At 44.4% G+C, this 12,880-nt stretch overlaps 2 protein-coding genes across 4 annotated transcripts in view; one reads left to right on the top strand and one right to left on the bottom strand.

Moving 5' to 3' along the window:
- TYW2 (tRNA wybutosine-synthesizing protein 2) overlaps window positions 1–7,189 on the bottom strand; it is a 64,020-nt gene extending 56,831 nt beyond the window's left edge. For 2 of the 3 annotated variants that reach the window (XM_027132414.1, XM_027132415.1), the window contains exon 1: window positions 6,696–7,189. The gene's annotated coding sequence lies outside the window, so the exon portion shown is untranslated. The remainder of the gene's footprint in view (window positions 1–6,695) is intronic. The other variant, XM_027132416.1, reaches the window with a different exon arrangement.
- A 93-nt stretch (window positions 7,190–7,282) lies between these two features.
- Window positions 7,283–12,880, top strand: part of TMEM65 (transmembrane protein 65) — a 44,507-nt gene continuing 38,909 nt past the window's right edge. Inside the window, exon 1 of the mRNA XM_027132417.1 lies at window positions 7,283–8,094. Coding sequence (XP_026988218.1) covers window positions 7,809–8,094 — 286 coding nt within the window. The 5' untranslated portion in view covers window positions 7,283–7,808. The remainder of the gene's footprint in view (window positions 8,095–12,880) is intronic.

Here is a 12,880-nt window from a genome sequence, read left to right as displayed (position 1 = left end):
TCAATGTAAGAAACAAAGTAGGAGCTGTACTAGTCATGATATGGGAGCTTTTGCCTAAATCACAGTGACTCAACACAAAAAAAGTTTACCTGTCACGCAAAATCTGCTGTGGATTGGGGCAACTCTCCAGGGCAGCTGTCCTCCTATATTGGCTCACTACTTCCCACCTCTTCAATTTCATGGAACTTCCATTTCAATACATGTTGTGAATCTCACCATGCTAGGAGAGGACAGAGCTGCACAGCTGAGCACAGGCAATTAAGTGCCTGCATCTAGAGGTGAAAATGTGTCAGTCAGGTTTCCATTCATTGGCCAAAGCAAGTCACATGGCCACTCCCCACTTCAAGGGGACAAGGAAGAACAATCCTCTCGCACCCTGAGAGTCGATTCTGTTGAACAGTAGTAACTGACAGCAGTGAAAATATTTGGTCTAAAATAGAAAATTTGGCCTTAAACAAAATATCTTTTTATTTTTATACTTCCAGTCCTAGCTTGGTGGCTGGTACAGAGGGGGGAGGGGTCAATATTATTTGAATTTAGGTATGTGTTAGAAGATGACTTAATAAGTCTATTTGAAAGGGTGTTCAGAAAAGTCTGAGTTGATGCCTTATTTTCCTTCAAAAACAGGAACATTCAAGAATCCTTCCGCTGATCTTGCTGCTGGGCTCAAAGTTGGAGTAATTTTTCAAAAATAGTTCTTGGGGCTTCTAAATACTTGGAAACCTCATTAAGAATTCAAGTTTAAAGTCTGAAGAGAAGGCATTTCATAGCCCTGTTGTTTACATTTACCTTGGTCAACATCCCTACTCAGACTCAAACACAACAGGCAATCTGGAAGGGGGAAAAGTTACAAAATATTGCCTTGAGTCAGGCAGGGGTGTGTGCATGTATGTGTGTGTGTGTGTGTGTGTGTGTGTGTGTGTGTGTGTGTTGATATGAATGGGTATTATGTGTGCATATGCACTTCTCATGTTGTGTGGACAGAGATAGTCGTGTTGCCTATAGGTATACTTATGGACAGATAAATATGAACCTCTTGGAGTATGAAATTAACACATGAGTTCTGAGCTCCAGTTGATAGCCCCTCTCTTATATTTTCCATCCTGCTTCCATGAGATACTGCTTCTTGCCCTGTGATGGACACTTTTCAACATATAGATTAAATAGCTAAAGATGAAGCACCAAAATGAGGTGGTGATGAGAGGCAGTAATAAATGACTGGTGTAGAGGAATGCAAAGGATCCAAAAGAGAGACTGTCTGTTCAGAATTTATTTAGGATTTTCCAGGTGTTTTTCATACCAAAAGTGTTCTGTAGTTCCCCTCTTTAGAGTAAAGCTTTCTATTTGTTTAAATTATCAATACATACACTTATCATAAAAAATTCAAGCAACAGAGACAAGGGCAAAGAAGAAAGTTAACAAAATCATCCCATATCCCAAGAAGAATGATGACCAGTATCAGACGAACATCATTCTGGGTGTTTCTAATGTTAGAAACAGAGAGGAGGACTCTGCTTTTCCTCCTACTTTGCTGGCTCCTCTGCCTCTTCCAGTGTCTCAGTGGTGAAGGGTCCCAGGGGCAGCCCCACATTCTCATCTCCATCTTTACTTTACCCACTGGAAACCTGGCCAGGTCTACAGCTTTCAATGATACCTGGATGCTGATGGCTCTCAAATTTATATCTCCAGCCTTGTCCTTTGGAAGCCTAACAGCTAAACTGCAGGGAGATGGAGAGTGAAGAAACATTGAGAAAATAGAGATCCAGTTGGATTCTCTTTCTTTTAGCTCTGAAGTTATATGAGCCTCCGATACCTGTAGATACACTGATACTGCTAACACTAATTTTTAAATCTTAATGCCTTCTAATACTACCTATTATTTTTTGACCACCTACTACATGTTAGGTATTGTGCCATGTGTTTCACATATATTAACTCATCTTATGCTCATGACTCTGTGAGGTGGTATTTTAAGAAATAACAAGAAACCCCCAAACCAAGACTTCGCATCATAGACAACTTGTCCAAACTGAATCAGCTAGTAGGTATTAGAGTTAGGATGTAAAGTCAGGGGACCCATGCCCTTTCTGGTATGCTACACTGCCTCCATTTGCATTGCAATATAAATTTTAGTATCAGTTTGACCATTTCACACACACATATACAGAGACACAAACCAAGTTGGGATTTTGATTGGGATTGCACTGAATTTATAGATTAATTTGGGGAGAACCGTCATCTTATATCAATGCTATTGACTGTTCCAAACATGAATTGATCTTTTCCTCCCTTTATTTAAGTCTTCTTTAATTTTCCTAGTAAGATTTTGTGGTTTTCATCGTGAAGCAGCAATTGATTCACCACAGGCCCAATGAGGCAGGGGACTTCCGGGGGTCAGAATACTAAGACTTGATGGATAAGAAGTATAATAAGGGAACTGCAAAAATGTGGGCAGAAAAAAATGATTAAAGGTCCCACCAAGTAAAGCAACAATTTCAAGAATTTTAAAGTGGCCAGCAATAACGGGGTATATAACGTATTGTAAGATGCAGACAGCAAATGGCCTTGTGCCCTGCCAGCAACAGGGATGCCAGGAACTCTGGAGAGGATTTGCATAATGTAACCTACTGTAGACTGTTGACTCAGCACCAATTTTTCATGAGGAGGAGACTGTGACTGTTAACTGAGGCACGATGTTTGTCATCTTTAAAAGTGAAGAGCAGGTTAGGCTGAACCCAGGCCAGGATTGCCTTCTGGGCTCTCCTCTCCCTCTTCCATTTCTGTAACCTTCTCCAACCTGCTGGCACTACCTCCTCGGCACCCTCCCATTTCCTCACAGCCTTCCTCTTGCCACGCACAGTTAGACCTGCCTTATCCTATACTTCTCCATAGCTCCATACGTGGACCCCCCCAACTCTCCCCCCTCCCCATCTCCTCCATTTATATTTAGGGTATTCAAATGTTCAGAGAAAGAGAGTGGATAGAGGATCCACTTAGTATTAAAGTGTATTAAATGACAGATAGCTAGGTAGCTATTTCTCAAATTAGGGTCCAAAGACCTAATCCTAGAGGTTTGAGAGGTCCACAGGAATTTGGATAGTAATAATTTATTAAGCACTTACATGTTCCAGGAGCTGTTTGAAATACTTTACATGTATTTAGTTTCACTATAACCCTCTAAAGCAGATGCCCTTATGTCCATTTAACAGATGAGCAAACTTAGCAACACGCCCTTATCCCCATCAAAGAGATGAGCAGTCATGGAAAGGTTGAGTTATTAGCTCAAGGTTATACATCTAGTAAACGGTAGAGTGGGGACTCAAACCTAGGCAGTCTGGCTCCAGAGCTAATGATCTCAACCACTTTGCAATGCTGTCATCTGGGGCTTGACTGGGACTAGGTGGTCCAAGATGGCCTCACGCATGTGCCTGGTAGTTAGCTGCAGCTATTGGCTGTCGCCTCCTCCTTCATGTGGCCTTTCTAGCAGGATACTCCGGACCTTTTTATGTGGCAGCCAAATTCCAAGATTGTACCATAAGTCATGGAACAGATAGGCTTTTTTTTTTTCCCAAAACCACGACATGATTATATTTTAATACAAAACCAAAATACAAAACACCATAATAAATTGATGGCAATAAAATATGGCATTTCATTTGCATTGCATGATAAATGGTTAACATCCTTTCATAAATGAGTTGTTAGAAACCAGTAACAAAGACATTGATATACCAAGCGAAATGATTAAAAAAAAAGAAGAAAATGAAATAACACAAGTGACTAGTAAGGATTAAGCATATATGTAGATAGGCTTATAGACCAAATTAAGATGCTTGAATCACATTGTTTATGTGACAGCTTTAAAACATGTCCCCAGGGCTTCCCTGGTGGCACAGTGGTTGAGAATCTGCCTGCTAATGCAAGGGACACGGGTTCGAGCCCTGGTCTGGGAGGATCCCACATGCCGCAGAGCAACTGGGCCCGTGAGCCACAACTACTGAGCCTGCGCGTCTGGAGCCTGTACTCCGCAACAAGAGAGGCCGCAATAGTGAGAGGCCTGCGCACCGCGATGAAGAGTGGCCCCCGCTTGCCACAACTAAAGAAAGCCCTCGCACAGAAATGAAGACGCAACACAGCAAAAATAAATAAATTAATAAACTCCTACCCCCAACATATTAAAACAAAACAAAACACGTCCCCAAATTCTTTGCCACTGTTTCCATTGACAGGTGGAGGTCCATATCCCCTTCTCTTTTATATGGGGTGGTCTTAGTGGCTTGCTGGTAGCCAGCAGAATACAGTGGAAGTGATGCTCCATTACTTCTTAGGATAAGTCATTAAAGGCCATGAACCTTAGGATAAGTCATTAAAGGCCATGAACCTGAACACTCGCTCTCAGGGAAGCCAGCTGCCATGTGAGAAGTCTGACATGTTGGAGGAGGTGTATGAAGGCACTCTGGTTCACAGTCCCAGCTGAGCTTCCAGCCAACCAACAGCCAGCCTCAACTGTCAGCCACATGAGTGTGCCATCTTGGATGTCCAGCCTAGATGAACCTTTAAACGACTGCAGCTACAGTGACATCCGATCAGAGACACCAACACAGAACTGCCCAAGCAAGCCCTTCCTGAATTTCTATTTCCTGAATTTCTATTTCTATTTCTACAAAATCATGAGCAAAATAAACTGGCTATTTAAGCCACTAAGTTTGATTTAACATGTTCACTTAAAGAGCAGCAACAGTTTATCAACCAATTTAAAACAGAATGAGAAGCAAGGAGAAAGAAAAGGAGTAGATAAACAAGCTTAGGATAGGGTATAAGCACAGTGGAAGGACCATAGCACTTAAAACCATAGATGGCATGGTTTTAAGGACCGGAGTGGAGGGTAAGCGAGGGGTTTTGGCAGACTGAACAGGTCTGGAATCGACATACATCTGACATACATCTGAGTGATACAGAAGCGTGTCTGGTCATAATTGTAGCTGGCCATTAGCTGCCTGAGCAGCTGGGGATTTAGCTGCTTTTCTTGTGCAGAGACTACATGAGGCCACAGTGGGGCTATAATGGATATCACTAGTTGGTGGTCAATTTAGGAATGACACGGTTGTCAGTTGAGAGGTTGTATGATTCATGCCTTACTAATATTTAAAGTTTACTTGGTCTATCTCCTTCTATCTGAAGTAGCACTTTCATTTGTTCCATCCTTTTTGTCTATGTTCAACACATATCCATTTACTCTGCGTGTAACATGTCTCATAAGCAAATTGTGTCTACATTTTTGTTTCTCTTATTTTCTATAGCAGGACTGAATATTCATAAAGCAAACACATTACAGCAAGCCCCAAGGAACAAGCACTTAGAGCACGGCTGTGATGTCCCACTTATTGGCTAAAGCAAGTCACGTGGCCGAGCCCACAGTCATGTGCGACAGGTCTACACAAGGGAGTGGATACCATAAGGCATGATTATTGGAACCACTACTGAAACAATCTAACACTAACACATAGCTAGGAAGTGGTTGATCCAGTTATAAAATTTTCAGCAATCTGTTTCTGGAACCCAAACACAAAACTGGTGTCCTGGAGACTGCTGGGAATTCCTACTCAAGGGCTTTTTCAAACCCCTCTTCCCAGGTCCCAGCCCAAGCCCAATGAGTCAGAATCTCTTGGGGGTAAAAGGGATATGGGGGGGGGGTAGTGGTGGTAGAAATCCCAAGAATTTAAATAACTCTGTAGAAGATTCCAACCCACACTGGGAGGTGTAGGGGGTTTCAAAGACAAGAAAATCTCTACCCTCAAAGAGCTTCCATTTTCCACAGAGAAAATTCTTGTCATTATTACACTAGAGGCACTGCCCTGAAATTTAAAAATTTAAAAAACTGCTCTCCATGTTTAAGTTAGAGCAGTGGTTCTCAAATTTTGTGTGCATCAGTATTAACTGGAGGGCTTGTTAAAACGCAGACAGGGGGCTTCCCTGGTGGCGCAGTGGTTGAGACTCCGCCTGCCGATGCAGGGGACGCGGGTTCGTGCCCCGGTCCGAGAGGATCCCACATGCCGCGGAGCGGCTAGGCCCGTGAGCCATGGCCGCTGAGCCTGCGCGTCCAGAGCCTGTGCTCTGCAACGGGAGAGGCCGCAACAGCGAGAAGCCCGCATACCGCAAAGGAAAAAGGAAAAAAAAAACCCCAAAAAAACCGCAGACAGGGACCAACCCCCAGTTTCAGATTCAGGAAGTCTCTGGTGGAGCACACAAATTGTCATGTCTCACAAGCTCTGCTGTCCAGGGACCACACTTGGAGAACCACTGGGTTACAGCAGTAGGAGGATTTAGTGATACCGTTCCTCCCTTGACGCGCATTTATATATTGCACTTACATTCTTATAGCACATCTACTGTATACAAGGTCTCGGGCTGGGTGCGGCAGTGGGTATGATAAGGATAGGATTTAGATCTTGATTACACTTGAGCAGATTTAGTCTCTAAGTGGATCTATTCTCTAAGAAGACAGGAAGCCTAAGTGCCTTCAGACAGGTTCAGATAAAGCAGAGATCTCCTCCCTTAGCAAGAGATAAATTAAAGCTTGGAATAGCAGACCCTATGAACTGGGGCCTTGAAAGATGCCTAGGACACGTGGAAATGGTGGAGGATCGCAGAATTCTTTCCACCTTGGCACAGAGAAAAAAACCAAGCAAACAAACCTGGACAACCACCTGGAAAAGGTCTGTGACATTCTTGCCTCAGGCTCCAATGTCTCTAAGCTGCTTGCATCAGAACGGGGAAGGGTGTTCTCAGTGTCAAGGTCTCTGTCTCAGACTCTTCTTGGGAAGCGGGAGAACTGGCCTAGCCCTCCCTCTGGGGCTCCCAGAGCGGGTGTCTCGGAGACTCGGTTGTCTGGCCGAAGTCTGGGTGTGCGCGGACTTGGCGAAGGGCGCGGCCTGGGCGCTTCAATGTTCCAAAGCCTGAGCAGGGCGCTGTGGCCGGGCCCGTGACGAGCGAGAGCGCCTACACGCTGGAGCATCGTTCAGAACCAGCCTCAGATTCAGGCACGGCGCTAGGGGGGGGCCGGGTGGCAGCCGTACTACTCAGCCAACCGGAGGCCGGCGCAAGGGGCAAGGTCCCTCTCTTTCTCCACCTTCATGCTTAGGAGGGGGTGGGGACACGCGTGCACGCTCTTCAGCCCGGAGAAAGCGCGGCCCGCGAGACTGCACAATGCGCCTGCGTGGCCCCGCCTCACCCACCCCGCCTCTTTTCTTCGTCCCGCCCTGTTACCCCCTTATATTGCCGCTAGGGGTAGCGGCGGCGGCTGTGGTCTGAGAGCGTGGCTGCTTTGAGGGCGCGGAAGCCGTACGGTGTGGGGACTAGGGCTGGCAAGAGGGTGGGAAAACCGGCGAGAGAGGAGGGCGGTGCCGGGGAAGGGCGGCGCGTGGCTGACTCATCCCTCTGGAAGATCAGACTGACAGACACAAACCCTTGCCGAACTCGCCCGCCCGCGCCGCTCCTCTGGTTGGGAGGCGCCCGCCCGCACCGCCCGCCCGCCTTCTCCGGGAGCGCTCTCCCGGCCCGGCAGCCTCAGAGAAAGTTTTTGTCGTCTGGAGGGACCGGAGGCGCCGCGAGCCTTTGGGAAGGGAAGGAGGACTGAAGAGGAGGCTCCAGCCGCGCGGGCCCGGCGAGTGCATGGTTCCCGGCGCCTCGGCTGCCTGTCAGGAGGACATCGGGGCGGGGTCGGGCTGAGCCCAGCTCCTTCTTCCCGCGGGTTCGCCAAAAATCGCCCTCCCGGACTGCCGCGGGGCGTCCCCGCTCCTCAGCCCGCCATGTCCCGGCTGCTGCCGCTGCTGAGGAGCCGGACCGCGCACAGCCTGAGGCCGGGCCCGGCCGCCGCGCCCCGCCCGCCGTCCTGGTGCTGCTGCGGGCGGGGGCTGCTGGCGCTCGCGGCCCCGGGCGGCCCCCGGGAGCTGGGCACCCACCCCAAGAAGGAGCCCATGGAGGCGCTGAACACGGCGCAGGGCGCGCGCGACTTCATCTACAGCCTGCACTCCAGCGAGAGGAGCTGCCTGCTCAAGGAGCTGCACCGCTTCGAGTCCATTGCCATCGCCCAAGGTAAGGGGGCCGCGAGGGGGCGAGCCGGGGACGGAGGGGCGGGTGCCCAGAGCCCTCCCCTACCTCGCCTGCGCCCCGGCCGCCCCTCGGCCTGGGCCCCTCGCCGCCGGCCCCCTCGCCCGCTTGGCCTCGCGCCTGGGACGTCCGGGGGGGCGGGGGAACTTTGCGCCTCCTGAGTGTCCCCGGGGCAGTAGGACAGGCGCGGATCGTGCCAGGCAGCCAGGGCCAACGCTTGGCTGGTTCCTCCCCAGCCTCACAGTTGGAGCTTCAGCCCCAGTTACCAACCGCCGTTGATTTGATTTTGTTTAGATTTGCTGTGCCCCCCGTCCCCCAGCCCTGCTGTCCCCCTGTAGTCCTTGCTGCTTACTTGTGAACGTGCAGCCATGCCGGTGGCCTGCGGTGCCTCCTTCCAAAGCGCTACAAAGCCGAGAGGCAGGGGGACACTTCGCTAAATGGTTATCAAACGAAGATGTGTCAGGGTCCGAAAGAAGGGATGTTGGTTCGTTAAGGCAGAGGTGTTCTCAGCGGCTTGTTTTCGTACACCTCCGGTTGGATTCATTTAAGCAGCCGAAGGAAACATTTTCCTGGGAAACTGAAAGCGTGGATCAGACCAGCAACCGCAGATGCATACTTGCAAGCCCATCACAGGCTTGGTGCTGCCCAAGTTAGACTCCCGTTTTTGTTGTGCCCCCAGAGGAGGAAAGAATGCAGTAGTTAAGAAGGTATTTTTCTGGAAATCTGTGGCTCTGCAATAAAAAGCGGACTTCTGCTCAAAAATAATTTGGAATGGTGAAAGCCAAGCCATTTTTAAGCTAACCTGTTAAAGGAGGATATTTTTCAAACCGGTGCAGCATGCTGGTATGTCAGAATGTGAGTCCAAGTGAAAAAGCTAAAAAGTCAGAAAATCAGAAGGATGAAAGGGGCCAATGAGCAAATCATTCAGTCTTAAGATACTTTAGCCATTTAACTACCGTGATACAGACAGAATACATTGCTGCTGTTTTATGTTATACATTCTGGTGTGTTGGAAAGTGGTTTTTGTTTTTTTGTTGTTTGTTTGTTTTAAGTTTACTCCTCCCCTCCCTCAAGGTTGGTAGGTACATAAGCATTCTATAGGTTCCGTAAGTTAAGAGCACATTTATTTGGAGCAAGGCATTTGATCTTCCACAGGCACTTGAAAGCGCTTCTTTGGTCTGTATTCAGGAATGGAGGAGAGAATTGTCTACCTCATAAGCAGGACTTTTCTACACTACTTCTTTAGAAACTTTTTATTAGTTGTGCCTTTTAACTGCTTTTTTTACCTCCGTTCAGGGAATTGTGGACCAATTTATGGTATTGGATGATTCCAGACATTGTCTACCCACAGTGCTTCTATAGGAACAATGTAATATCACAATCAATTCGGTTACTAAATAAAATGTAATGATATTACATGAAGTCATAATCAGATACTAGCATATTTGTGAGCTATGTGTGCACTCAGTGTGTGGTTTTAAAATATTCACTTCTGAAAATGTGACCCTTGGAAAATTATAAAGACATTCACACTAGATCATTAGTTTTAGGAATCTTTCTCCATGGGTAAGAATGTTTGAACACACATTTGGCCTTTTCTAAGTAATTTCTTGGAAATTCTGCATTAACATTGTTACAAGATTGGAGGGCCTTATTAATATGATTTTATGACAGTGCATGAAAAGCATGTCCTGTGATACAAATGGATAAATTTTGCCTCATACCTTATTATTTTAGCACATGCCAGTAGGAATGCTACATTTTCCAGTGAAAATGGAAAATGTATTTTAAAATTTAACATGGTTTTAAATATTCTGGAAAGGACCTATAAACTTCAGTCAATGGAGATCAGTTAGCATCAATTAAACTTAATAATACATAAGTTATATGAGAGAGAAGTTGGTAATTTAAGTTGTCTTTGTTCAAGATAAAGGATATAGGAAACAATGGGGTATTCAAATGCTTATTTGACTTAAAAGCTAAAGAACTTCAGAGTTTAAGTCAACTAATTTTGCCAATGTTGATGACTAAATTATTGCTCTTTGACTCAAATGACACATTGATGATGATGGTTTAATTTTTAGTACAGTTTTAGTGTTCCTCGTTGTTTTCGATATCAATACATATAGTTTCTATGGAGATAACTGGGATCATCACTAGTAAATTACCCTATTCATTAACCATTTAAGGTAGAGAGGATTTATTATGTTGAGAATGCATACAGCTCATTCTATTGCTGAAATCAATTTTTTCCCCAGACAAATGAAAAATTTCCATATTTTTCTTTTATTGTTGCTTTTTGAGTGTTTTTAAATGCTCAACCCATGTATTAAATATGTGTGTACTAAGTGCACTTTCTAATGAAATAAATTATGTTAAAAGAGCTGTTTCTTACAATAGGAAACCTTATGTGTTCTTGGAAAGAGTGCTTGCATGATCTAATGAAGTGCTTTGGATTTGGTGTGGAAACATTACAGGAAAAGAAAATCTGTGCTGTGAAATGGAAGTGGGGTCTACTGCTGAAATTTGTTATATTTGCCCTTATCTTTCTTATGTGTTTATCAGTAGGCATTTGATATAGTCTGTGACAAGATAAAGCTTTAGAACCAGTTTGTAATAGATAAGGCAGACTTTGTGGGATGTCTTGTTAATAGTTAAGTAAGATATTGTGATTTTTAAATTACAAACTGATTTCTTTCCTAGTTTTAAAAAAGTTGATGTTCTGTTCTCAATTTATCTGCTCAACCTGCTCTCTATTCTTCCAGAAAGAGTCCATATTCTTCTGAAAGTGCACTGTTGGTTCATTGTTTTTACAAGTAGGACTGGCAAGCTGATGTTATTACTGTTGCCTTTTAATTTTAGCTGAGCTTTTTAAACCAAATTTGTTTTCAAGTTTTGCAGTTACTATTTCTATTTATAATTATTAAAAAAAAATTTTTAAATACCTATTTGGTTTTTGAAGGATGAGCAGTGCTCATTGCATTAGTTAGTTCTACATTGCTGTACAACAAATTACCCCAAAGCACAATAGCTTAAAACAGACATGTATTGGCTCATGGTTTCTGAGGATCAGGTGTCTTGGGGCAGCTTAGGGGGATGTTTCTGCCTCAGGGTCTCTCATGAAGTTGTAATCAAGCTTTCAGCTAGGGCTGCATTATTGAAGTCTTAAATGGGGCTGGAGGAACCAGTTCCAAGAAGGCTCACTCACATGGCTGTTGGCTAGAAGTCTCAATTCCTTGCTGTGTGGGTCTCTCCACAGGGCTGCCTGAGTGTTTCAAGACATGGCAGCTGTCTTCCTCCAGAATGAGTGATGAGAGAGACACCTAAGCTGGAAGCCACAGTCTTTTATAACCTGGTCTTAGAAGAGATAGTCCATCCTTTTTTGCCCTCATCATACACTGTGGGAGCATACTATGCAGGCAGGGTGTGAATACCAGGAGGTGGAAATCATTGGCGGCCTCATCTTGGAGGCTGCCTTCCACACTTATTTAGATGTTGTAATTAATGCTCATTGGAGGATTACACAGAAAGGTAAGAGCTGGCTTTTGGGGAGGCACAGTGAAAGATATGATTTGATAAAAGGACCTTCTTAGGGAATATTTTTGTTAAATGTGTACTTAAAATATTTTTAAAAATGAGATTCTTTTTATATAGGCAAATAAGGGATGTTTTGGGGGAACAGAGCAGTTTTTCTGTCAATGCTAGATCTTAATCAGCTTGCATTTTTTTTTGTTTCTCTGTGTAAGTGATAATTGTATATGTTTAAAAAATTGTTTTTACAAAATTTTTTTACCATTTATCTACATCCATATAGATACACCATATAATTCTAAATTTAATCTTGTATTTCCCCACCGTTGTGATTATTTACTTAAGGTAGCATGAGGAGTTTTGTTTTGAGAACTTGCCATATAGCATACTTAGAATACATAGAAACAAATATGATTTTTTGTGGAGTTCCAGTCCACTAGGGATCTTGGACTCTTAACAAGAGTATCCCCATTTTTCTCAGCTCCTTGTATAGGATTATATAAGAAAGTGGCAGTGCTGTTAAGCTATTAACCTCTAGATGAACTGGAGATAATCTTGGCTTTTGCTCAAAGAGAATAAGAAAGAGGGCAAGAAAACATTTCATACTCCAAATTAAGATTTGTGAATAAAGATATTTAGGTGCCTTAGTTGAAACAGTAAAAGAGGAATAAAGGAATAACTAGACCTGAAAGAGGAGAAGAACAGGACGAGGATATGAAATATGGTTTGAGTCAGGAAGAGTGAGTGATCTCTAATAAGCTGAGAGCTTCTATATCCTGGCCCTGGATAAGTAAATGAAGCTTTGTTACAATCAGTTATTTTACCAATATGGAAAGAATCTAGTTACAGCAGTATATTCCAGCAAGCTTAATTACAATTCTTTAGAATTAATGGGAATGTTGGAGTAGCCCTATAACTAGGGATTACTCCCTAGAAAACAGATAATATAAATAGGAGTTTTTTCTTCCATTACAAAATGGATATATTCTATTTAACAATCTTTAATCATCATTTAACATGTAACTTGAGGTCCAGAGTTATTTGTGACATAAAACAACGACCGTTCCATTATTTCTGATGATTTTGTGGATCAGAAATATAGACAGGACTCAGCTGGGTGATTCGTCTCTTTCACGTGGTATCTGTGGGGGTCACTCGGTAAACGGCTGGCAGATGAGCTGGTCACAGAGTCCAAAATGGCTTCACTCACTTGTCTGGCACTTTGTTGGACATGGCTGGA

This window comes from Aethalodelphis obliquidens, unplaced genomic scaffold (assembly GCF_003676395.1).
Source record: "Aethalodelphis obliquidens isolate GAN/ISIS:26980383/991018 unplaced genomic scaffold, ASM367639v1 scaffold41, whole genome shotgun sequence".
In the NCBI taxonomy this organism is placed as follows: Eukaryota; Metazoa; Chordata; class Mammalia; order Artiodactyla; family Delphinidae; genus Aethalodelphis; species Aethalodelphis obliquidens.
The sequence above is the reverse complement of the archived record's forward strand: the minus strand, read 5'-3'. Positions and strand labels throughout refer to the sequence as shown.